Here is a 23392-nt window from a genome sequence, read left to right on the forward strand (position 1 = left end):
TGTCAACGTGTATACCACACTGGATAAGGTACAACCACACTGGATAAGGCACAACCACACTGGATACAGCACAACCACACTGGATAAGACACAACCACACTGGATAAGGCACAACCACACTGGATAAGACACAACCACACTGGATAAGGCACAACCACACTGGATAAGACACAACCACACTGGATAAGGCACAACCACACTGGGTAAGGCACAACCACACTGGATAAGGCATAACCACACTGGATAGACCTTGATCACATTGACCAGTACATAAAGCACACAGAGTAGGTTAGGTTAGGTTAGGTTAGGTTAGGTTAGGTTAGGTTAGGGCCAGTTCTTCTAGAGCAGGCCACCACCCAGTGACTGTCTTTAATTTCATACACTTTCACGTGAACCTAAGTGGGCCAGGTGTAGGTAGCAAGGCCATGAGTGGGCCAGGTGTAGGTAGCATGGCCATGTGTGGACCAGGTGTAGGTAGCAAGGCCATGAGTGGGCCAGGTGTAGGTAGCAAGGCCATGAGTGGGCCAGGTGTAGGTAGCAAGGCCATGAGTGGGCCAGGTGTAGGTAGCAAGGCCATGTGTGGGCCAGGTGTAGGTAGCAAGGCCATGTGTGGACCAGGTGTAGGTAGCAAGGCCATGTGTGGACCAGGTGTAGGTAGCAAGGCCATGTGTGGACCAGGTGTAGGTAGCAAGGCCATGTGTGGACCAGGTGTAGGTAGCAAGGCCATGTGTGGGCCAGGTGTAGGTAGCAAGGCCATGAGTGGGCCAGGTGTAGGTAGCATGGCCATGTGTGGGCCAGGTGTAGGTAGCAAGGCCATGAGTGGGCCAGGTGTATGTACTAAAGGCATAACTATTTCGGGTGCTCTCAAACACCTCTAGAAGGCCTGTCCTCGGCAGCTGCCATGTTGGGTCACATGACCACATAACATCACATGACGGGTGGATCAGACACCATCAATAATTCATAGCCTGATGCTCTTCCTCGAGAAAGTCCTTGCGATACGTCTTCTCTGGCTCCAGCAGAAGGCGCTGTGGGGAGGAAGGAGAGAGGCAGAGACGAAGCAACAGACCGTCAGCCCAAGGTGGAAGGTGGGTGAGAAGATGAGAGGCAACGGGAAGAACTGTTAGAAGTGGGGAAGAGTGGCGAGAGCATGAGGAGGAGGAGGAGGAAGATTAAGAGGGGAAAGAGCCGGGTGAACAGGAGGGACACTTTGCACCTCACAACAGCCGAGTTTATCACGACACACACTTTCGTATCAAAGCCTTCCTGCATATTTGAATAGTATTGACTGGATAACTGATTATTATAACGTCTCTCTCTCTCTCTCTCTCTCTCTCTCTCTCTCTCTCTCTCTCTCTCTCTCTCTCTCTCTCTCTCTCTCTCTCATGTAAGAGAGAGAGAGAGTAATAATCTTATTATTCGCTGAATTATACACATCTGGGCACTAGTAAAAATAAACATTAATAAAGCCGAGAATATTTGTAAGGCAAGTAGGAAATATTGGAGGCGGTGGCGTTATGTGCTGAATAGATTTAAATAATGCATGACAAATATGACTTTATCTGAGACTTAGCATGAAGTACTGCTGGAGTGTCTCTCTCTCTCTCTCTCTCTTTCTCTCTCTCTCTCTCTCTCTCTCTCTCTCTCTCTCTCTCTCTCTCTCTCTCTCTCTCTCTCTCTCTCTCTCTCTCTCTCTCTCTCTCTCTCTCACTGTAGCCGGTTAATTATCAAGCAGCAGAATAAGACGGAATAAAAATGAGGCCACAATTTGAGAAAGGACAAAAATACCCACACAAAAGACTTGAGCCGGTTTATGAGACGGTGCAGTGGTGAGGGGAGGTGGTGAGGGGTGAGGGGAGGTGGTGAGGGGTGAGGGGAGGTGGTGAGGGGTGAGGGGAGGTGGTGAGAGAAGGGAAGATGGCGAGGGGTGCGGGGAGAGGGCGAGGGGTCATGGAGAAAAGAGGAAGGTGGCAAGGAGTCCGAGGGAGAGAGAGGGGAATGTGAGAGGTTAGGAGAGAGGGGAATGTGGTGAGGGGTCAAGGGTAGAGAGAGAGAAAGGTGAGAGAGTCAACTAGGCCTCTGGTAAATGCCTCTATTGCCTCGCGCAGAGCTGCTGCTGGTTGGCTGAGCGCAGCGCACTCGCCACAAGGCAGTTTGGAGCGTGAATGACCTCCGCAATATAGGTCTTCAGTAACTGGAAGTGACCCATAATAGCTCTTCATAAGATGTCGTGAACAACTAATGAGTTATGCATCGGGTAGCTAGCAAAGTGTCAATGAAACGGCAACTTGTTATCTCTGAGAGGTAAATACCGCGCACGCAGAAGCAGCCACATGGTTGAGAGGCGGGACCAAGGAGCAGAAGCTCAACACTCGCAAGCACACCTAGGTGTGTATACTGCGTTCATCATCTGTAAGCTATGAGGAAATGTATACCACCCCCTTCTCTTCTCTATCTTCAAACTCCAAATCAATCTCCCAACCATTATTTCTATCTATCTTGAGGTTATCTTGAGATGATTTCGGTGCTTTTTAGTGTCCCCGCGGCCCGGTCCTCGACCAGGCCTCCACCCCCAGGAAGCAGCCCGTGACAGCTGACTAACACCCAGGTACCTATTTTACTGCTAGGTAACAGGGTTATAGGGTGAAAGAAACTTCTGCCCATTGTTTCTCGCCGGCGCCCGGGATGGAACCCGGGACCACAGGATCACAAGTCCAGTGTGCTGTCCGCTCGGCCGACCGGCTATTCACCTTACAATTAAATGGATTTAGGTAACTGTAGTGGGTTACATCGTGGGGAAGGTCTAACTTGGCTCACGAGGACCCTGATGACCCTAAGAGGCTTCCTGTCCCCGCCAATAAAGAAAACACGAGTGGCATCTGGTAATAAAGTCGACAGTTAATTAAGAACCATCAAAGCCAGCGACATCCACCATAACTCCCTAACATTTATCTCTGGATTTGTTTGTTTGCATTTTGTTGTTATAGACCAAGAGACTAGGATAAACCAGGATAAACACGCGAACATGTGCAGGTAGAGAAGGCGAGGCGAGGCAGGGAGGAGTGAGGGGAGTAGAGGGGAGGGGCAGGAGAGGAGAGAAGTGGTTCAGGGAGAGGTCAGACTACGATAGAGAGCAGAGAGGAGGAGCAAGCAGAGGGCGCGGCAGAGGAGCAAGCAGGGGGCGAGGCAGAGGAGCAAGCAGGGGGCGAGAAGGAGGAGCAAGCAGGGGCGAGGAGGAGCAAGCAGGGGGCGAGGAGGAGGAGCAAGCAGGGGCGAGGAGGAGCAAGCAGGGGCGAGGAGGAGGAGCAAGCAGGGGGCGAGGCAGAGGAGCAAGCAGGGGGCGAGGAGAAGCAAGTAGGGGGCGAGGAGGAGGAGCAAGCAGGGGGCGAGGAGGAGGAGCCAGCAGGGGCGAGGAGGAGCAAGCAGGGGCGAGGAGGAGGAGCAAGCAGGGGCGAGGAGGAGCAGCAAGCAGGGGGCGAGGAGGAGCAAGCAGGGGCGAGGAGGAGCAAGCAGGGGGCGAGGCAGAAGAGCAAGCAGGGGCGAGGCAGAGGAGCAAGCAGGGGGCGAGACAGAGGAGCAAGCAGGGGGCGAGGCAGAGGAGCAAGCAGAGGGCGAGGCAGAGGAGCAAGCAGGGGGCGAAGCAGAGGAGCAAGCAGGTGGCGAGGCAGAGGAGCAAGCAGAGGGCGAGGCAGAGGAGCAAGCAGGGGGCGAAGCAGAGGAGCAAGCAGGGGGCGAGGCAGAGGAGCAAGCAGAGGGCGAGGCAGAGGAGCAAGCAGGGGACGAAGCAGAGGAGCAAGCAGGGGGGCGAGGAGGATTAGCAAGCAGGGGGCGAGACAGAGGAGCAAGCAGGGGGCGAGGCAGAGGAGCAAGCAGAGGGCGAGGCAGAGGAGCAAGCAGGGGGCGAAGCAGAGGAGCAAGCAGAGGGCGAGGCAGAGGAGCAAGCAGGGGGCGAGGCAGAGGAGCAAGCAGGGGGCGAGGCAGAGGAGCAAGCAGGGGGCGAGGCAGAGGAGCAAGCAGGGGGCGAGGCAGAGGAGCAAGCAGAGGGCGAGGCAGAGGAGCAAGCAGGGGGCGAGGCAGAGGAGCAAGCAGGGGGCGAGGCAGAGGAGCAAGCAGGGGGCGAGGCAGAGGAGCAAGCAGGAGGAGAGGCAGAGGAGCAAGCAGGAGGAGAGGCAGAGGAGCAAGCAGGGGGCGAGGCAGAGGAGCAAGCAGGGGGCGAGGCAGAGGAGCAAGCAGGGGGCGAGGCAGAGGAGCAAGCAGGGGGCGAGGCAGAGGAGCAAGCAGGGGGCGAGGCAGAGGAGCAAGCAGGGGGCGAGGCAGAGGAGCAAGCAGGGGGCGAGGCAGAGGAGCAAGCAGTGGGCGAGGCAGAGGAGCAAGCAGGGGGCGAGGCAGAGGAGCAAGCAGGGGGAGAGGCGGGGATCTCGCCAGCTCCCGAGACACTGACGAGTATTAATCCGGTTTTTGGCTGGTGTTTCTATGGCGGTGATTGGCTCTTTGGAGGAGCTCATTGGATTAGGCGAAGCTCTCTCGCATGGATATTTCGCCGGGATTGGCATTACTTCGGCAGTTTCCCCTTTAAACGAGCCTCTTCTAGTGAGAAGTAAAGACACAAAGTTGGTGGTTTTGCAAGAGAAGAAGTTTGCAAAATCCGATTTACCGTCGTGTCTTTTTCTCTTTTATTTTTCAGCGTAAATTCTGAGTAGTGCGAGGGCGTGTGTGTGTGTGTGTGTGTGTGTGTGTGTGTGTGTGTGTGTGTGTGTGTGTGTGTGTGTGTGTGTGTGTGTGTGTGTGTGTGTGTGTGTGTACTCACCTAGTTGTGTCTGCAGGATCGAGCATTGACTCTTGGATCCCGCCTTTCTAGCTATCGGTTGTTTACAGCAATGACTCCTGTCCCATTTCCCTATCATACCTGGTTTTAAAAGTATGAATAGTATTTGCTTCCACAACCTGTTCCTGAAGTGCATTCCATTTTCCCACTACTCTCACGCTAAAAGAAAACTTCCTAACATCTCTGTGACTCATCTGAGTTTCAAGCTTCCATCCATGTCCCCTCGTTCTGTTACTATTCTGTGTGTGTGTGTGTGTGTGTGTATGTGTGTGTGTGTGTGTGTGTGTGTGTGTGTGTGTGTGTGTGTGTGTGTGTGTGTGTGTGTGTGTGTGTGTGTGTGTGTGTGTGTGTGTGTGTGTGTGACCAGCCTCCTGCATCCTTTGCAAAGTGTATCATGCACCGTCTAGATTGCACAGAACCCCATCTCTTCAACTTCTAGCACTGGCGTAACTTCCACAAGGTCGCCGTAGCCAACACGGATACTAACTTCTAAGAGTCACTAGCCACTAGCAGCTGTTGTTGTTGTTGTTATAGATTTAGCTACTCGGAACAAGTTCCAAGTAGCACGGGCTATGGTGAGCCCCTAGTGGACTTACCTGACACAGGAGCGGTCCATTAGCAGCGAAGACGAGGGTATATGTACCCATATGTACTTCCCTGAGGGCAGGTGATTGGGAACACCTGATGCACTTTCACTTACCACTTAACTGAGTTACAAAAACATATACAAACCACTTTACAAAGTGAGGTACAACAACCATTCACTTAGGACTTTATAAAGTTACAAAGACAAACAAGGAGAGAGAGAAAGAGAGAGAAGCCCTTGACCGCCACGGTGTTATCGGCGCCAAGCCTTGTCGGATATTGATGAAGGAGTATTGAAGAGTTTATTGAATTCCTAGGACGGGTGAGCGCTGCACTAATATCTTCCTTCAGCTCATACTGCAAGACGAAGACCGTCCAGGAAAAAGACTGGAATACTGAAACAAGCACTTGAGGGGTAACCAGGGGGCCAGATTCACGAAAGCACTTACGCAAGCACTTACGAACGTGTACATCTTTCCTCAATCTTTGACGGCTTTGGTTACATTTATTAAACAGTTTACAGGCATGAAAACTTGCCAATCAACTGTTGTTATTGTTATAAACAGCCTCCTGGTGCTTCCGAGCTCATTAACTGTTTAATAATTGTAAACAAAGCCGCCAAAGATTGAGAAAAGATGTACAGGTTCGTAAGTGTTTGCGTAAGTGCTTTCGTGAATCTGGCCCCTGAACTAAGAGCTCCACAGGAACACGGCGTCTCGTAGTAACACAAACAAAAATCACAGTAGTTTTAAAAGCAGATGTTACAAGATCCGTCACGACGAGGTCTGGCCAGAGACAGGGCCGTGCGAACATTGATCCATGTAAATGACATCAAGGGTAACATCAAATTAAGTCTTTTTCTCCCAGATACCTCCCGCCAGACTTTCTCTGCTTTTCCTTTCTTTCTTTTCCAGACTTTCCCTTTCCCTGATCAGAGACAAATAATACTTCTCTAGCCCCACACTGTGTTTCTTCAGCTCTCAAAGAAAACTTCAGAATTGTTTTTTAGCTTAATACGATTTTCTTTCACTCATCACCAGCCATAATAACCTGGTTGAACACCACCTGGAGGCAGGAAATGAGTAGTAACACATTTTGTTAGATCGGGATGTTCAATTATCAACTCTAATCATTCCCATCTTTGACTTTACCAGCTGTTCCGATATCAGCTGATCGATGTGTTGTTCTGTCGATAGATGCAACAGCTGTTCGAACAATATGAAACTTCGACGTTCCGTACACTCTTGCTTAGTAGATAAACTGATCAGTAATTGCATAGTCAGGTATTAACTGATCAGGTGCATAGTCAGGTATTAACTGATCAGTAGCTGCATAGTCAGGTATTAACTCAGTAGTTGCATAGTCAGGTATTAACTCAGTAGCTGCATAGTCAGGTATTAACTCAGTAGTTGCATAGTCAGGTATTAACTCAGTAGCTGCATAGTCAGGTATTAACTCAGTAATTGCATAGTCAGGTATTATCTGAAAGTGAGTAAGGTTAGCCCCAAGCGTCTAATCTACTTTAGACAGACACCCCATTTCAAAGATATAGATTATAGTCCATCTCGATATCACTTTATACACCATTATGGACCATCTCGCTATCTTACATATTGTGAGCGAAATATTAATTTTCATAACAGACTCGAAGCGTAAGGTAAATGTTGATGGGGAAGTATTTTAGGTCGACGCACCCTTACATAGGGAAGGTTGGATAAAAATGGCTAGAGAGGGTGGTTAAAAACCATTAAGTAAATAAGCAATTAAGTAATAATAGGGTAATTATGTGGTCAACACGCTCGTGCTTAAAAACACACGTGGCGGGGGAAATTACAGGGGAAAAAAATAAAACAGGGACGAAAATTAACCACAAAAGAAAATATTATTTCCCCTCCCACACGTGGGGGGGACAAGGGATATCAATAAGATATACTGATGATATATTTGTGTCTCGTAGCACAGTTGGATTTTCTGTCGACTCACACTCGGGTGTTTAGGGGTTCGATTCCCAGGTGGGACAGAAATGGTTGGGCAACTGTTGTGGGGTTTAATCCTGGGAACACGCTCATCCATTAGGTCATTACTTTGACCTTTGACCTCGATACTAGCCTAAAGGAAAGAAGTGTATATATATATATATATATATATATATATATATATATATATATATATATATATATATATATATATATATATATATATATATATATATATATATATATATATATGACTTCGGTATTGTAACCCATATGTAACTCCTTTTTTGTAACAAAGTTCAAATAAAGTAAATATATATGTGTACATACAAAAGAATGGGGGTGGTAGGAGAAGATAATATTAGTGTTCAGTGAGAAACCACAAGGTCTCCTCTGAATACTTTTTATTTTCTTCTCCGAGGCTATGGGTCCCCACATTGGCACCAGAGGTGGTACCCTCACAAACTTTATATATATATATATATATATATATATATATATATATATATATATATATATATATATATTAAACCAATTGCCAAACACCTGATATTATGACTACTAGACATACTGTACATAAAAAAAATATAGAATAATTCCTTCACCTCAATAACTGACTAACAAAACAAAATCATATATGGTGAGGCAAAAAAAAAAAATAAAATCTTGGCTGACCTCGAATTTCATTATGAACTGCACAGCGGCCATTTTTCTCCCGGCGTGGAACACGCTTCAAAGGTCACGACATAAATAAGTGGCTGGGGGTAATGGGGGAGGGAAGGGGGGGAGTGTTGGGAATGGTGGTGGTGATTGTTGTGGTGGTGATTGTTGTGGTGGTGATTGTTGTGGTGGTGGTTGTTGTGGTGGTGATTGTTGTGGTGGTGATTGTTGTGGTGGTGGTTGTTGTGGTGGTGGTGGTGGTGGTTGTGTTTTTTTTTTTATTATTTTCTACCACAGACGTGGCCACACCTTGACAATGCTAACCAGCTAACCAGAAACCATACAGTTTCTTCTGTCCTCCATGGACAGGGTTAGAGATGTGTTAAGCATATAGTTCAAGGGTTTATTGATCACTCAACCACAGAAGGTGATTCGGTGCGTAGGTAGTTATTGGAAATGAAAGAATGGAAATTTTAATTAAATGAGCTACAATAGAGCAGTGCGAGAGAATGTAGAGGTTCATAGTGATTAAGATAAGATGAGAAAGGTCAAATTAAACAGCATGTACTCTGAGATACATGCCATGATATAAGAGATGGTTTAAAAGTGGCGTGAGCCACTTAAGGAGCTAAACGGGAGCAAGGTAAATGCCCCCGTGGGCATGAAGGTATCGCTCAATTACCAATGATCCAAGTGGTTGGGCACTGTTCCTTCACTCCAATCCTGTCCTCATATACCTTCCTAGTGAGGTACAGTCATACAAGCCCTCAGCACTTTCTCCTGATGATTACCCTACATAAGTGAGCTGGTGCATCCAGTAGGGGGAGGGGGTTAGACATCTTGAGGATATCTTGAGATGATTTCGGGGCTTTAGTGTCCCCGCGGCCCGGTCCTCGACCAGGCCTCCACCACCCAGGAAGCAGCCCGTGACAGCTGGCTAACACCCAGGTACCTATTTTACTGCTAGGTAACAGGGGGCATAGGGTGAAAGAAACTCTGCCCATTGTTTCTCGCCTTCGCCTGGGATCGACCCCGGGACCACAGGATCACAAGTCCAGTGTGCTGTCCGCTCGGCCGACCGGCTCCCTGTACAAAGAACACTGTACTTTGTCCGACATTTACAAAGACCGTGACTGAAGACAAGTGAAATGCGAAGCATGAGTAACCAGCAAAGGCAGACTTCAAGAGCATGGAAAGATCTTGGAAAGAGCGTGGAAAGAGCACTCCAAGAGCTTCTTTCAGTTTGCAGGTGACAGGATCAGGCACACAGCTCTCTGGAGGTGACGGAGGATGACAGTCAAGAACTTCCTTCCTCCAGTCAGAGCCAGAGTTGAGAACAGTTGGGAGTGACAGGCACTAATACCAGAGACCTTGGTGGCCCAGAGGCCAGTTTCCAGGACGCAGTTTAACAAGAGAATGAATACAAATTAGTGACCGGATGTGCGGAGTAAGGTATCAGGATGTGGTGGTGGATTAATAGTGGTATTGGGGGTGGAAACATGAGATCTGATCATCGGATATAAGTGGTCGGGGATTAGCGAGGTATCTGTATGGACCGAGAGTAATCCAAGCTGGACTGTAATCTTTATCTAATATGTGGCTGTTGTGTATAGATTATATTTGTAATAAAAAATTTGATTAATGATGATGAACCGTACAATGAATGTCTTCAGTTTGGACAAGCTAGGCGATTTATTTTATGAATGTACATCTATATAAACGAAGAATGTCTGTTTGCTCGAGGTTAGAGGCTTAGGGGTTTAGAGGCTTCACTAAATTTTGTAAAGTGATTTGTGATTGTATGGAGAGACATGGGATGGTCTTGGTCTATCCCCATGCCCCTTTTTAAGAAGGATGAGCTCCTATTCCAAATAAGTATGAAATGTGAGTTTGATCGTCTTTATTGTTAAAACATATTACTGCAGCTGTTATCGAAGTCAAAAACATCGATTCAACATCGATAAAGCATCTTTTTGCCCAATGGGAGAGAGAGAACGGGAATAAGAGAGGGTGGGAGATAGAGGCAGAGAGAACGGGTGAGAGGGAGAGAATCAGTGAGGCAGAGGGAATGAGAGGGAGGGAGTGAGGCAGAGAGAATGAGAGGAAAGCAGCGCAATATATAGAGACAGAGACTCTGGCACCGTTGGATTGCCAATCTAGTGTTTAGATACAATGAGAACGGTTGCAACGTTAGTCCATTAGACCATTCTAATACCATTAGAATGGTCGCAACAATGGTTGTGTGGATCACAACCCCCCAAGGTGACCCAAGCACAACAATGTGGTGATGTAGATGACACTAATGGTGTATCAACCATAACTGTACTCTCCTAATGGTGCTCGTAGGGAGGTTGAGCTTCAGTTGTTCGATCCCGCTTCTCAATATTCAATCGACTGGTGTTCAGGTGCCGGAGACTGTTGGGCTATCTTATTTACTTTTCAACTGTGTATGGAGTGCCTCCACCACTTCCTCTCTTACTGAATTACAATTGTTCACGACTACGAAGAAAATATGTATATAATATGTATATGTATATCGGGAGCCGGTCGGCCGAGCGGACAGCACGCGGGACTTGTGATCCTGTGGTCCTGGGTTCGATCCCAGGCGCCGGCGAGAAACAATGGGCAGAGTTTCTTTCATCCTATGCCCCTGTTACCTAGCAGTAAAATAGGTAACTGGGTGTTAGTCAGCTGTCACGGGCTGCTTCCTGGGGGTGGAGGCCTGGTCGAGGACCGGGCCGCGGGGACACTAAAAAGCCCCGAAATCATCTCAAGATAACCTCAAGATGTATATATACACGATATGTATATGATGCGAGTGAAAAGTAGGTTAAAGATGAAGAGGAGAGTGCAAGAGTGGAGGGGAAGGTAGATGTAGAGTGGTGAGGGGGGGGGGGGGAAGGAAAAGGTGGGGGTGTGAGAGAGGAGGGGAGGGTGAGGGGAAGGAGAGGCAGTAACAGGTGAGGGGCGGGCGTGTCACAGCACTAGGGGAAGAGAGGGGAGCTGTGTCGACACGAGAGAGCAGGATAGCTAAAGGCAACATAGATGAGGGGAGAATGTGAGTGGATGAGGGGAGGATTTGAGCGGATTAGGGGGAGGATATGTATACTGAATATGTATATGCGCATGTTAACTATACATGCATATGTTCACTATATACATATAAGAATCTTTACTACATATTCGTATGTTCGCGGAGAGTAGCACCACATGTAGTATGTATGACCCACAACTATGTTAGTAGCATCGCCACCATGCACGGGGCCTGACGACCGAGTGAATAGCACTCGGGATTCGTAGTCCTAAGCTTCCGGGTTCCATCCCCGGCGGAAGCGGAAACAAATTGGCAGTTTCTTTCGCCCTGATGCTCCTGTGTACCTAGCAATAAATAAGTACCTGGGAGTTAGACAGCTGCTGCGGGCTGTTTCCTAGGGGTGTATAACAAAAGATATACCTGGTCGAGGACCGGGCCGCGGGGACGATAAGCCCCCAAAACCAACACAAGGTAACCAAAAAAGGAGATTCATCGGATGGAACATGAGTTTGGGGTAGAGTGGTCTGGCCTGGTCAGGCCTTGTCGACGACCGGGCCGCGGGAACGCTAAGCCCCGGAAGCACCTCAAGGTAACCTCACGGGTTTGCGTGAGTGAAGTACTGCTGAGTGCACGTTTAGGGATGGCGGGGAAGAATATCTACTGGTTGGTGACGGTCACCAGCCGAAGTTTCAGCCCCGCTCCTGTGCCAGGTAAGTCCATCACGGGCTCACCATAGCCCGTGCTACTTAGAACTTTAAGTTCCAAGTAGCGAATCTTAAACAACAGGTCACCAGCCACAGGGGAGGGGGGGAAACACTGCGGGGAAAGAATATCTCATGGCGGGGATGATCATCAGTGGGTAAGTAAGTAGTAAGAAAGTAAGCCTAAAGTAAAGTAAAGTAAGTAAGTAGTAGGAAAGTAAGCCCTAGTCAGGTATTAAAACCACATAACTCTTGGTTGGGATAACCAGTGTCGCGTAGCGCGCCTTGAGTAATGACTGGTCTAGCCACCCCTTCACCACAACCCCTTGGGTCTCTCAGGCAACTATCCCTTCATCATAACCCCTCACATCCCTCAGGCTAGCGACTATCCCCCTCACCACAACGGGTGAGGGGACACATACTACAAGGGTGGTACACGAACAAGGGGACACAGGTGGAAACTGAGTACCCAAATGAGCCACAGGGACGTTACAAAGAACTTCTTCAGTGTCAGCGTAGTTAACAGATGGAATGCATTAGGCAGTGATGTGGTGGAGGCTGACTCCATACACAGTTTCAAATGTAGATATGATAGAGCCCAATAGGCTCAGGAACCTGTACACCAGTTGATTGACGGTTGAGAGGCGGGACCAAAGCGCCCGAGCTCAACCCCCGCCAGCACAACTAGGTGAGTACAACCCCTGGCGTCCCTTAACCCCTGTCTTAACCCCGACACAGACTAGACGTTACACATGACCTGACTAACCACAATAAAGTAATCGATTGATCTGCTGTCGATGGGAATTCTATTCAGGCAACACCTGTACATTTACTTTGAATTCTTTATAGGCGTGAAATTCCTGTACCATATTCTAGTTTAATAGTATATGTAGTTTATATATGTTTACAGTTTTCAGTGTAACATTTATATATTTTTCTTGATATTGTATATGTGTATTTGTCGGTGTATTGCATGTGTATTTTCTGCTATGTATTGTATAAGTGTATTTTTGTTTACTGTGTGGTGCATCTATTTTGTGTGTATGCATTTTTGTGGTGTAATAATTTATTTTACAACCTAAATTGTGTTCCCAGGTCTTGAAGGTTCATCTAATACGGTGCAGTTTTTGCGGAATCGACCAATTCGTTAAGACACAGAGAGAGAGAGAGAGAGAGAGAGAGAGAGAGAGAGAGAGAGAGAGAGAGAGAGAGAGAGAGAGAGAGAGAGAGAGAGAGAGAGAGAGAGAGAGAGACAGACAGAGAGACATAGACAGAGAGAGAGACAGAGAGAGAGAGAGACAGTCCTCTCATAGGTAGTCAGACAATGCCTATAAGGTTTTCAATACATCTTGGACGGGACAAAATATTGGAATGCCATTTGGCTTGGGATCAACGCCTCCTCCCACAAATCTGTCCGGAGGGGGAATTTCACAAAATAAAACGAAACTTATGTGGCAGCCACATCTATTCGTTCATCTAAATTCAAAATAGTATTAGATGTCCGATAAAAAAAATAGAACCAGAATCACGAATTGAAGACACATCGGCTTTAACAGTGGTCGCCATACGCAATATTTCACGCTGTTGGTAATCTATAATACACGGAAATTAATGATACTTTATTGAATTAAATTTAAAACATATACATTTAAGAATATGTTAGCAACAGTAAACTGGGCCACGCGCAACACTCCCTGGCTCCCTATCTTGAGGTTATCTTGAGATGATTTCGGGGCTTTAGTGTCCCCGCGGCCCGGTCCTCGACCAGGCCTCCACCCCCAGGAAGCAGCCCGTGACAGCTGACTAACACCCAGGTACCTTTTTTACTGCTAGGTAACAGGAGCATAGAGTGAAAGAAACTCTGCCCATTGTTTCTCGCCGGCGCCTGGGATCGAACCCGGGACCACAGGATCACAAGTCCAGTGTGCAGCCTCCACCACATCACTGCATTAGGCAATGATGTGGTGGAGGCTGACTCCATACAGTTTTAATCGTAGATATGATAGAGCCCAGTAGGCGCAGGAACCTGTACATTAGTTAACTGACAGTTGAGAGGCGGGACCAAAGAGCCAAAGCTCAACCCCCGCAAGCACAAATAGGTGAGTACACACACACACACACACACACACACACACACACACACACACACACACACACACACACACACTCACACACACACACACACACACACACACACACACACACACACACACACACACACACACGGGAGGGAGACAACTTCCCGTTAATGACCAACACAAGTTAGTTTCAGGAACTCCTGTCAAAGTTTCCAGGCAATGTGGGGAGGGTTGGGGGAGGGGAGGAGAGTTAGAATGTGGGGGTGGGGGGTCCGGGAGGAATATGGGGTGAAGGGATAGGGGAGGGGTCGGGGATGAGGGGGGGAGGGACGGAAAGGAGGGAGGTAGGGAAGAGTTGAGGGTGAGGTGGAGGAATGGGTGGTAGGGGTAACAAGGTACCACCTCCAGCACGGCCGTGTTGTGGTCGCCTCGTAACACAACTTGACCTTGTGTGCTTTGCCTGCGTGTTACATGTGGCAGGTTTCGAGCGTTTTCTCATAACCGACAATATCTAAGACCAGGCATCCCAGATGGCTGCATTATCAAGCAGGCAAAGAGGACTTCCGATCCGCAATGCTATTTAGTCGTAACAAATCACATAACCTATTGCCGGAACTGTTTATACTAAATTATAGGAGGTGGAAGAAAATACTCATGTTCATGGAGAATCCGCAAGATCTTGCCTGGACACCTTTTATTCTCTTACAAGGAGGCAATGAGTTGGCCCATTGCCCCCTTGTAAGTAGGTTCGGCCCCCGTGGCGCCACCTTCTGAGCGACCCAAGCACCGGGTCGACCCGGGCTCCCAACACCGTAATGGCGCAGCAGCCGGGTACCCCATCCAGTAATCCATAAAGGAAACGATCGCCGGAAGGCCAGAATCCGGAGCCCACTGAGCAGCCCGGACACAAGCCGCCTGGTCACTCATTTATTCCCACTCACACTGATAAACTATATTCACAACAACATATACAAATGGTTACAATTATGACTGAGCTGGTACAAAGCTGTGTAAATCAAAGGTTCATTTATTGACAACAAATTTAATAATATTTAGATTACATAATGAATAATAATACGTACTGGTGCTTTATTTTTGCTGTGAAAAAATCAACATTCGACCAGCGGATGAGGGACGAGGTAGGATTATAGAACTTATGTGCTGAAGGAAATATATAAGAAGAGGCTGAAGGGTAATAAGCGATCCCTTATACCGACGTCGTTAATCACCCGAATCTTGACCAAATAACACAGCAGAGTAGTACAGTGATTAACAAGATCCGCTATATTTGAGTAGTGGCAGGATTTCTGTTAAAGACAGTATCATCTAATAATTGTTCATGTAACCAGTGCAACTGGCTTTAATTGAGTACTACCTAAACCATCAGTCTTGGGCCTACAGTACAGCCAGACTTTGCTCTATTATATAAATAAGAAACAATCACTCTGTATATTAAATAATTAAGGTTAACGTGATAACATTGTATCGTACGCAAGTGCTTGATGAGGCGATGAGTCACAATAACGTGGCTAAAGTAAGTTGACCAGACCACACACTAGAAGGTGAATGGACGACGACGTTTCGGTCCGTCCTGGACCATTCTCAAGTCGATTGTTCAGGCACAATCGACTTGAGAATGGTCCAGGACGGACCGAATCGTCGTCGTCCCTTCACCTAATAGTGTGTGGTCTGGTCAACTCAAAGTGCTTGATGATTTCCGGCCCAGAGTGTCCTTATTCCACGCTGGGCTGGCCTGGAGGAGCCTCGCCCGCTCTGCTTTAAAGTCAACAGATAATATCCCCACATCTTGCGCCACACACGCTGGTCATATCTGCCAAGGGCTCTCGCAAAACCCGTGTGATGAAACACTCGTTTTCTGTTGGCCTTACGACGTCTCTGTTGGAGTAATTTAAGTAATCCAGCAACTGCTAAAGAGGCAGGACCTTACTCATGTTAAAACTGTTTTTTCTGGGCTGAGTAGTTTGTTCCCTGCCATGAAACTGGTTATTGGACTTTGATGACGTGTGAGGTTAGTGCGAACGGTCTATTATGTTAGTCGTTTGCTTGTTACTGCTTGTGTGAAGTTCCAGTTAAAGTACGTTTATTGAGACAATAAGATACAGTTAACAAAAATAGAGTAGCTTAGGTTATTTCTACACCCCTTGTGTGAAGTGTAGTTCTTCACACGCACACACGCACACACACACAAACACACACACACACACACACACACACACACACACACACACACACACACACACACACACACACACACACACACACACACACACGCAGTTGAGAAGCGGGACCAAAGAGCCAGCTCAACCCCCTCGCAAGCACAAATAGGTGAGTACAAACACACACACACACACACACACACACACACACACACACACACACACACACACACACACACATGTCAATGTTTGCAGATGACGCAAAATTAATGAGAAGAGTTGTGACAGACGAGGATTGTAGGATCCTCCAAGAGGACTTAAACAGGCTACAGAGATGGTCAGAGAAATGGCTACTGGAGTTTAACACCAGTAAATGTAAAGTTATGGAAATGGGATCAGGTGACAGGAGACCAAAGGGACAGTACACAATGAAGGGGAACAGCCTACCTGTAACGATTCGAGAAAGAGACCTGGGAGTGGATGTGACACCTAATCTAACTCCTGAGGCACATATAAATAGGATAACGACAGCAGCGTACTCTACACTGGCGAAAATTAGAACTTCATTCAGAAACCTAAATGAGGAAGCTTTTAGGGCGCTTTACACTGCCTACGTGAGACCCGTCTTAGAGTATGCCGCGCCATCATGGAGCCCCCACCTGAAGAAACACATAAAGAAACTGGAGAAGGTTCAGAGGTTTGCGACGAGGCTTGTCCCAGAGCTACGAGGGATGGGATATGAAGAGCGGCTGAAGGAACTGAACCTTACGACACTAGAGAAAAGAAGGGAGAGAGGAGATATGATAGGGACATATAAAATACTCAGGGGAATTGACAAAGTGGAAATAGATCAAATGTTCACACGTAATAATAACAGAACGAGGGGACATGGGTGGAAACTGGAAACTCAGATGAGTCACAGAGATGTTAGGAAGTTTTCTTTTAGCGTGAGAGTAGTAGAAAAATGGAATGCACTTGGGGAACAGGTTGTGGAAGCAAATACTATTCATACTTTTAAAACTAGGTATGATAGGGAAATGGGACAGGAGTCATTGCTGTAAACAACCGATAGCTAGAAAGGCGGGATCCAAGAGTCAATGCTCGATCCTGCAAGCACATATAGGTGAGTACATATAGGTGAGTACACACACACACACACACAGGAGGCTCAGGAATCTGTACACCACTTGATTGACAGTTGAGAGGCGGGACCAAAGAGCCAAAGCTCAACCCCCGCAAGCACAATTAGGTGAGTACAATTAGGTGAGTACACACACAATCCTGGAGTATGATGCAGCTCCAGCATGGAGTCCATATCTCGTCAAGTATAAAACTAAATTAGAGAAGGTTCAGAGGTTTGCCACCAGACTAGTACCCGAACTGAGGGGCATGAACTATGAGGAGAGACTAATGGAATTAAACCTCACGTCGCTGGAAGACAAGAGAGTTAGGGGGTATATGATCCCTACATTCAAGATTCTAAAAGGAATTGATAAAGTAGACAAAGACAGTTTATTTAAACTCAAGGAGCACATGCACTAGGGGATACAGGGGGAAATTTAGTGCCCAAATGAGCAACAAAAACATTAGAAATATTTTTTTTTTTAGTGTCAGAGTAGTTAATAAATAAAATGCATTAGGAAGTGATGTGGTGGAGGCTGACTCCATACACATTTTCAAATGTAGATATGATAAGAGCCCAATAGGCTCAGGAACATGTACACCTGTTGATTGACGGTTGAGAGGCAGGACCAAAGAGCCGAAGCTCAATCCCCGCAAGCACAACTAGGTGAGGACACACAAGTCCCTTCCCCCTATCTCCCTCCCTTTCCGAAATCCCCAACTTAATTTCACTCATTTCTCACCGATTTGGGGATTAATTCTGGCCCCGGAGATTACACCAAAATCTCTGTTTAAACAAATTACAAACACAGGATTTAGGGTTGAAGGCATTGGTTTAATATGAGCGAACGTTTACACTTGCGTGGCAATATAAGCACTGTGTGTGTGTGTGTGTGTGTGTGTGTGTGTGTGTGTGTGTGTGTGTGTGTGTGTGTGTGTGTGTACATGTACACCTACACCCATTTGTCTTTTCACACGCACACACACACACAATGTGTGTGTGTGTGTGTGTGTGTGTGTGTGTGTGTGTGTGTGTGTGTGTGTGTGTGTGTGTGTGTGTGTGCGTGCGTGTGAAAGAACAAATGGGTGTAGGTGTACATGTGAACATAAAGCAAAACACACACAACAAACTGAGCAAAGTTGCCTTTTTTACCATCTACCCATAAAAACATTCCATCATGCACGTAACGTAAATTATTGGCTAATGTTTACACTTGTAATACAATATCGCTTCGAGTGAGGGCGTGGAGAGGGTGTAGGAGAGGGTGTTGGGCGGCGGAGTGTCCGCCCCACACCCTCCGGAACGACAAGTAATGTGCTCACCTAGTTGTGATGGCGGGGGTTGAGCTCTGGCTCTTTGGTCCCGCCTCTTAACCGTCATTCAACAGGTGTAGGTGCCAGTGTGGCCAAGTTTGTGTCCATTCACCTACACTGTTATCATTCACATGTTTACCTCACATTCTTACGTTACAATTTTCAGAGACTGTCAGGAAGGAAGGAGAGAGAGAGAGAGAGAGAGAGAGAGAGAGAGAGAGAGAGAGAGAGAGAGAGAGAGAGAGAGAGAGAGAGAGAGAGAGAGAGAGAGAGAGAGAGAGAGAGAGAGAGAGAGAGAGAGAGAGAGAGAGAGAGAGAGAGAGAGAGAGAGAGAGAGTTTATTTTCAACAACAGACGTCGTCAATCATTTACAATGTCCTAACCAGCGTATAGAGTTTTCGTGTGTGCTTCATAGACAGAATGTACACCCAGCATGGCGGCTCACAGCGCACACAGCCACAGAGGACGACATATAAGCGGAGAGAGGACCGCCAGAACCACTAAACTCCTGCTACATAAACACTAACTAGTTTTCATTGTCAAACACGATTGCTATCTCGTCACTAAATCTGAACCACCTCGCCACACAGCCCTTAAAAGTCTCACCCTAGCTCCGGGCGCCTCGCCTTATCTTCACGTGCCTCGCCCTTGCCTCACGTCACCCTCTCCCCATCCTGGTCCCACTATATCGCTGTATTCTGTCCCGTGTCTTACGGGTTCACTATAGCCCGTGCTACATGGACACTTCGTTCTGAGTAGGTAAATCTGAAACAACAACAACATGTCCCGTGTATGGAAAGCATCTTCTGCCAAACAATGACAGAAAAGCCACTACTTCACTATCTCCTGGAATGTGAAGCAACCAACGACCTTATAAGAGCTTTAAGAGTCCCTGAATCTTGCAGTAACCTCCCTGAAGCCATCAACACTGCCACTCTTCTAGTCAAAAAAGGTGTCCAGCAGCTGGACACCCTCACTGGACACCTGGACACCCTCATAAATACTGTCAAGCAGTGTCCTACCCGCGATAGCAGAGTGACAATTAAATGCGACCTCAGCACACAGTATACATTGACTAAAAAAATCTACTACTTACGGGCTATTCATGCCCATGCTCTTGGGTGTCATAATCTTCATGAATCAATCAGTTCCATGTAAGAACTCTCTCGGACGCCACGCAATATACACCGTTAACAGCAATTTCTGATTTTTCCATACACTTAAAAATTTTAATTCTTCAAATAATACTGTTATTTAACATCAGTCTATTTTAAAGCCTAGGATGTGATTTATGTTATTTAAATCAGTTAAAGACTGACTACTAGTCAATTCTCCCTGGCCAAGGTACGAACCCAGACCAAATCGCTTGCGAAGCGCTGGGCGTGTGTTACCACTGCGCCTCCATTACTTTCTCCGACGCATCAAGGAGAGGCAAGATACCCAGGGGCCAGATTCACGAAGCAGTTACGCAAGTACTTACGAACAAGTCCATCTTTCTCAATCTTTAACGGCTTGGTTACATTTATTAAACAGTTTACAAGCATGAAAACTTCCCAATCAACTGTTGTTATTGTTATAAAGAGCCTCCTGGTGCCTCGGAGCTCATTAACTGTTTAATAATTGTAAACAAAGCCGCCAAAGATTGAGAAAAGATGTACAGGTTCGTAAGTGCTTGCGTAACTACTTCGTGATTCTGGCCCCTGGTCTTCACAGTCCCCCTTGAACTATATGTTGTCTAATTGTCGGTGACAGGAAGGCTGTTAGGCTTTCATCAGTGATCCTTAGGCAATGACTGACCTTAACTAGAATGCAACCTACAGCAGTCGGCTAACTTCTAGGTATGTATTGACTGCTGGGTGATAAGAGGCATCGGGTGTAAAGTAAACGTGCCCAAACGTTTCCTTCTGCCTGTGAATCGAGCCCAATGGCTATGAGTGGCTGTGCTACAGGTCACCCTACACGCTACACAGGTTATGTTTCATCCTATGTTGCAAGTTAAAAATTTATATTGAGAATCAACCGGTATTTACAGGTATAATCCTACGAATTTTTTTTTCAACTCTACAGGAATTTTAATATTAATCCTGCATAGTCCTATATAAAGGATCGTTAATGTGCGTGTGTGTGTGTTTCTGTGTTTCTATGTGTGTGTGTGTGTGTGTGTGTGTGTGTGTGTGTGTGTGTGTGTGTGTGTGTGTGTGTGTGTGTGTGTGTGTGTGTGTGTGTGTGTGTGTGTATGTTCCACAGACACACTATGTGTGGGAGCTATGAACCAGTATGGCAGTGGGGGAAAGGAGAAGGAGGGGGTGAATCAACAGGGAAAGGGGGACAGATGCCATAACGAAAGTAGACACAAAGAGAAGGAAGGGGAAAATACAGTTTTCCCACTATTCTTCATTTTCTATGACTTGCAGCAAGTAAAAGTCTACGACTGAGAAAGAAGAAGAAGAGCTGTCTACGCCTCTCCCTTACATTTCTCTTCCACCTCCCGCGAGCGCTTATGAATAATGGAGAAACACAATATGACTAACCACCTGCTGGACTTAGGTTCGAGTAATGGTCCAAAAAACAGCGGGAGTTACTGGTAACACTAAACTAGAGGGAAAATACGCACAGTTGCGCTACTGGGTGGCAGGGAGGAGGAGGCGGCTTGTGGCCAGCGGGAGGGCCAGGCTGATGCACACACACTTCCAACTTCAGGTGGCGAGTGACGCACTTACTCCAACCCCATTGCCCAAGGTAATGTTACGCACTCACGTTTCGGGTTACGTGTTACGGGTTACGCACTCGCTCCTGAATCTGCCGCTCAAAGAGCCGGCGTGACGTACCTACTCCTTCAACCGGTATGACGTACTTACTCCTCCAAGCTTTCGCTCACGCCAGAGCACGGAACGAGACGCTACACTGCACCTCTCGACCGTCAATACACCAGGACATGGCAGACGGTACATGACTAGAACAAGGACCGCAGAAGCAGAATAAGCAGTGTGTGGAATGTAACAATAAAAACGATCCTGGACGCCATCTGGCGGCGGCCGAGAGCGGTGGAATGAAGCAGTAAAGCCACTTTTCTGTTATGGTGTATACGCCTGGCTTACCAAGCACCAGGACCCGCTGGCACCCCCCGGCTGCCTCCCTCCCACTGCTTGCTAATAACCTATCATAAATTTTACTAATTTTCTCCTTCATAAAAAAACAAAAAAAAACATAAAAAACTGAGAATTATTTTAATAGCATTAATATTAAAATCACATTCTCGTCACAATCATTATTGGTATGTTACTCATTTTTCTCATGCTGATATGGGAGTTATGCAGGCGATGAGTCACAATAACGTGGCTGAAGTATGATGACCAGACCACACACTAGAAATTGAAGAGACGACGACGTTTCGGTCCGTCCTGGACCATTCTCAAGTCGATTGTGTGAGACACAATCACACATTCTCAATCTCAATCACACACACACAATCATTCTCAAGTCAACACAATCGACTTGAGAATGGTCCAGGACGGACCGAAACGTCGTCGTCTCTTCAATTTCTAGTGTGTGGTCTGGTCATCATGGGAGTTATATTTGGTTAAGTCAAATTTGGAAATTATATTTTCACTTAAACAATAATAGTCTTACCTCATCCTTTATAGAAGTTAATTTCTCGACATTTATGTAATACCATATTGCGTATCGTACCGTTCATCTCTAGATGGCTGAATTGTTGAAGTGACTGTTTTGGTCGCCAACTTGCTGCTAAACCGAGTACCATAAATTTGTGAATTTAGGATGACAGGAGAGTCGAAATTGTTCTGTTGTTTGCAAACTGAGCAACTCTCTGGTAGTCTCCTGCAACACCTCTCGTCGCGTAGTTTATTCTTGAGGGAGGTAGTTGTAGTGAAGCTAGGAGGAAACTGGCTAGTAATAATATTGCTGCCCAATAAACTCGCCCCTCGGGGCAAAATTTAAAAAATTTAATATTACTATTACATTGATATTAGTGAGAAAATGAATTGGAGCAATGGGGCGACTCACAGCCGCTCACATTACCCCTGTACCACGACGTGGTCAAGGTTATACAACCTGGGATTTATAACCTGGGATTTATAACCTGGGATTTATAACCTGGGATTTCACTGAATCCACAGGACGCATGGAGGCCCCTACTGAAGCCAGCCCAAGCTTCAAATACAACCCCCCATGCACTCTGGTGTGGATAAAGGAGTTCATCAACCAGGGAGGCCTTACGGCTGAGTGGACAGCGCTCGGGATTCGTAGTCCTAAACTTCCGGGTTCGAGCCCCGGCGGAGGCGGAAATAAATGGGCAGAGTTTCTTTCACCCTAATGCCCCTGTTTACCTAGCAGTAAGTACCTGGAGTTAGACACTTGCAACGGGCTGCTTCCTGGGGGTGTGTAAAAAAAAAAGGCCTGGTAGAGGACCGGGCCACGGGGACCCTAAGCCCCGAAATCCTCTCAACATAACCATACGTCACACTAACGTGATATATTACAATATAACGTAGTCAATCATGTTAATGTGATTTGTGTACTTATTATAAGTATTATGAATTATAGTATTATCTTTTATGTTAGTCATCCACATTCTCACACTATCAAACTTTAATTACCAAAAGTTTGGATTCGCAGAAAGTTGTCTTCATGAAATACTTACAAAGTAAATTCCTAATACTAAGAAAAAGCTTAATTAAAAAAATGAAACGTAGAACCAGACGTGGAAAGTATTTAGATACATATGAGCACGTTAAATGTGTTCTAAATATTAATATCCAACCAGCTTTTATCGTAAAAATGTGGATAAAACTTCTATACTACAATAAATGTTCAACTTTTGCTTCATAACTGAACATTTACCAATGCTTGTAACCTTTAATTTACCATATGACACCAGACAACTCGTGAGGAATAGTG

General features: G+C 46.6%; 1 protein-coding gene across 1 annotated transcript; it reads left to right on the forward strand.

Annotated features, from left to right (window-relative positions):
- Window positions 1–449: 449 nt before the first annotated feature.
- On the forward strand, window positions 450–21002 carry LOC123749252 (germ cell nuclear acidic protein-like). The gene is made up of 3 exons (XM_069327196.1): window positions 450–843; window positions 3838–4443; window positions 20887–21002. Exons 1-3 carry the CDS (start codon window positions 450–452, stop codon window positions 21000–21002), a joined length of 1116 nt encoding a protein of 371 aa, XP_069183297.1.
- Window positions 21003–23392: the final 2390 nt, after the last annotated feature.

This window comes from Procambarus clarkii, chromosome 2 (assembly GCF_040958095.1).
Source record: "Procambarus clarkii isolate CNS0578487 chromosome 2, FALCON_Pclarkii_2.0, whole genome shotgun sequence".
In the NCBI taxonomy this organism is placed as follows: domain Eukaryota; kingdom Metazoa; phylum Arthropoda; class Malacostraca; order Decapoda; family Cambaridae; genus Procambarus; species Procambarus clarkii.

What these genes read in the sequence shown, in the direction of transcription:
- LOC123749252 (XM_069327196.1), top strand. Translation starts at nt 450, where the DNA reads ATGGCCATGTGTGGACCAGGTGTAGGTAGCAAGGCCATGAGTGGGCCA. An exon ending in GCCAGGTGTATGTACTAAAG is followed by an intron (nt 844 to 3,837) that starts GCATAACTATTT and finishes GGGGCGAGACAG; the next exon opens with AGGAGCAAGCAGGGGGCGAG. An exon ending in AGCTCCCGAGACACTGACGA is followed by an intron (nt 4,444 to 20,886) that starts GTATTAATCCGG and finishes TATGACTTGCAG; the next exon opens with CAAGTAAAAGTCTACGACTG.